The sequence below is a fragment of the Musa acuminata genome, chromosome BXJ2-5, assembly GCF_036884655.1.
Source record: "Musa acuminata AAA Group cultivar baxijiao chromosome BXJ2-5, Cavendish_Baxijiao_AAA, whole genome shotgun sequence".
In the NCBI taxonomy this organism is placed as follows: Eukaryota; Viridiplantae; Streptophyta; class Magnoliopsida; order Zingiberales; family Musaceae; genus Musa; species Musa acuminata.
Genome location: NC_088342.1, coordinates 30027165 through 30030256, shown reverse-complemented (window position 1 = coordinate 30030256; position 3092 = coordinate 30027165). Strand labels below are relative to the sequence as shown.

At 49.2% G+C, this 3092-nt stretch overlaps 1 protein-coding gene across 1 annotated transcript; it reads right to left on the bottom strand.

The window, feature by feature from the left end:
- Positions 1-210: 210 nt before the first annotated feature.
- LOC103985255 (monooxygenase 2) lies at positions 211-2498 on the bottom strand. Its single transcript, XM_009402902.3, has 5 exons — positions 1910-2498; positions 1748-1810; positions 1301-1472; positions 991-1222; positions 211-906 (listed from the first exon to the last, which is right to left on the bottom strand). Exons 1-5 carry the CDS (start codon positions 2164-2166, stop codon positions 377-379), a joined length of 1254 nt encoding a protein of 417 aa, XP_009401177.2. The 5' UTR covers positions 2167-2498; the 3' UTR covers positions 211-376.
- Between the last annotated feature and the right edge of the window lie 594 nt (positions 2499-3092).

Here is a 3092-nt window from a genome sequence, read left to right as displayed (position 1 = left end):
GAGTGAGCCTTCAATTGAATATGAACCGAATCTTTTTGGCCAATTTTGATTGGTTCAAGATGATTCTATATTAATTTATGTCGATTCAAACTTTTTTGACATGATAATCAAGGTCAAATTATACCAGTGATTTTAAACTAATCTAAGAGGACTACAAGTTGGTTCAATTATATTCTAATTGAATTGAGCTTCTTAACCATATAATAGTGGTTGTCAAAATCACAATAAATATATTTATCATGTCAATAATCGTAATATAAGATACTGATAAATTCCATGCTCGCGTACAACAGAAATGTCCTAAATTCCACGCTCGGTTACAATATCAATGCTTGTAGGGGCCTTCAGGAGCAACAGCTCAACCCAAGATGCTTGGCTACTCCGCCGGCGGCAGATCCCCGCAATCGTATCCCCGGATGGCCTCCACGATCCTCGGATGAATGAACCTGTAATAGATCCTGCGCCGGAACCACTTCGCCGCCCATCGCCACACCCCGGCGTTTCCTCCCTGCTGCACCCACCCGGACAGGTAGGCAGCGGCGACCACGCCCGCCGAGCGCCACCGCCGCTCCCTCGTGTAGCCCTCGACGCCCGCCGCGAGCTGGGCCGAAGACCGAGCCCGGGCAAGGCTGCGGGCGAGGACCACGGCGTCCTCGAGCGCGGCGCAACCACCCTGGCCGATCTCGGGGGTCATCGGGTGCATGGCGTCGCCCGAGACCGCCACGCACCCCCTGTGGATCCGCCCCAGGACGATGTTCCACGGGGCCCGGAACAGCAGTGGAGCCCAGCTGACGGTGGCCGGGTCCAAGTGGCGCACTGCCGTCTGGACCTCCGGAGGGAAGTCCTTGGCTAGGTTCTCTGTTACCTCAATCAGGGTCAGCTCGGCCTCTGCGGCCATCTCTTTCTCTGAAAAGTAGAATCAAGCTTACGTTAGTGAATCAAGCTCTTCGTAGATTACTGTGAAAGACGATGGAGGTGACAGAGGCTTGCCTGCAGCGGTGGAAGTATGGGTGATGAAGAAGTAGAGCTCTTTGCTGTTGAGAGGAACCAACCCAGCCCTCTTGCCATCGCCAAGGTACTGCAGGGCCTCGTTATTGATGAGCTCATGCCCTTCAGGGAACACGGCGAGGCCTCGGATGGCCGACCGGCCTGAATCAATAGCCTCCGCCAGCCCCAGCCACCGCGCCACCACCGAGTGAACACCGTCGCAGCCTATCACTACCTGTGCGTTGCCATCACAGCGTCATGGAACCTGGTTCACAAATCACTGGTTCTCTTCTCCGTAGGATGGATTGCATACCTTGGCTTTGATGACAGACCCGTCATCTAAATGCAGGGCTGTGAGTGGAGATGATCCTTCTTGATCAATGGAGGTTATCTTCGAGGAGAACCTTATGGTGCCCGGTTCCAGTTCCTCGGCAAGCGCCTCTAACAGTGCTTTTCTGTGCACTGATCTAATTCCTGTGTCACCCCTGTGTGTTCAACAAAGAACATGTTACCAATTGGATCTTCTGCATCCTATTGATCTTCTACAAATAAGGGAAAAAGGAAAACCCCCAGTTTTGCATGTTGGAATAAATTTCTGTTCATTTATGGAGATCAACATGTGATCGAGGTTTATAGACGATCTTCATAGAAACATGGAGAAATATACCAAGTTAACATGCATCAAAAGGACTAGATTTTGGAGCGAGCCATGCATGAGATGATCTGCTTCAAGCTACATGGCTATGTCAGGGACCAGTACCTGTTCGTCCGGCTAAAGGGCACCTCTCTTGTAGTTCCACTTGAGAGGTCTGTGACGCGCGATCTGGAAGAAGCAACAAGAATCATCATACATGGACTGGCCATTATAACAAACAGAAGAAGCGAATAAAAGAACAGAGAAGAAGACGAAGACGAGGCGTACCTTTCGATGGCTTGGTACAAGGGGGTGAGCTTGTGGGCAACGCCGAGGGCTTCGAGGGCGCGCCAGGCGTTGGGGAACAGCGTTAACGCAGCTCCGGCGGCGCGGAGCTCGGGGGACTTCTCCAGCACGAGGCTCGGCAGCCCCACCCTCTTCAGCCCTACCGCCGTCGCGAGCCCTGCGATCCCCGCGCCCACGATGGCCACCTCCTGCTGCTGCTCCTTCTCCATGGGAGTGTGTGTTGCAGCTCTGGATACCATGATCTGGTTATAAAGGCCGCTACCGGGCACCGAAGCGACGTTTCTTGGCAGTTCCACTCAATCATCTGGTAGCAGCCTGCTTCTCGGAGTGAGAAGGTTGTTGCGGTGGCGGTCGAATTTGGTCAGCCGCTGAGGTTTCTTGACGACCAAGGCGGTTGCCTCTCATTGACCAGGAGATAACAAATGGATGGAGGCGCAGCAGCAACCGACTTGGGTAACTGCAAGACTGATCATAGAAGCTCCCGAGTCCAATCTGATCTGATGTCGACCAAACCATAAATCATTGTCCAAAGCTCCCTCTGATCTGATCATGTGCATGAACAAGAATCTTGTGTGCTTTTCTTCCAGATCTTAAACCGGTTTTTAACCATGTCACATCACTAGCAAACTGACTTCCCCTATTAAATCAAATAGGGTTCGTTTGCATTGAAGATCCATTAAATCAAAACCAAAAGTTACATTTTAGGGTTCATTTCCCTTGATTTTTTGCCATAGTTTTTTTTTTTGCAAGACAGCTACACATCGAGTACATTGTGAGTCCTACATCGTGAAGCATACTGTCACAGATACTATGTGAAATCTAAAAAAGTAGCACTTAAGATGTATTCAACCACAATACAGAGTCCTTGCAAAACGAAGTCAAAGTCTTGACAAAGACTGCATCTAGTATTTCTTTGTCATTTATGCAAATAAGATGTTCATTACATAAAACAAGAAGCACAAGAAATTGCAAGGCTTGGTAGTGGTAGAGCTACATGTTTAAAAAGATCATGCAAATATAACTTCTACTGGAAGAAGATTATATATAGATTATGAAATAATAACCACAACTCGTTTCAAGACTGTCTACACATGAACAAATCGACTGCCAAGCAATTTTGTATCTCTCCATCAACAAATAATGCGCCACGTGAGTTCCACAAAGC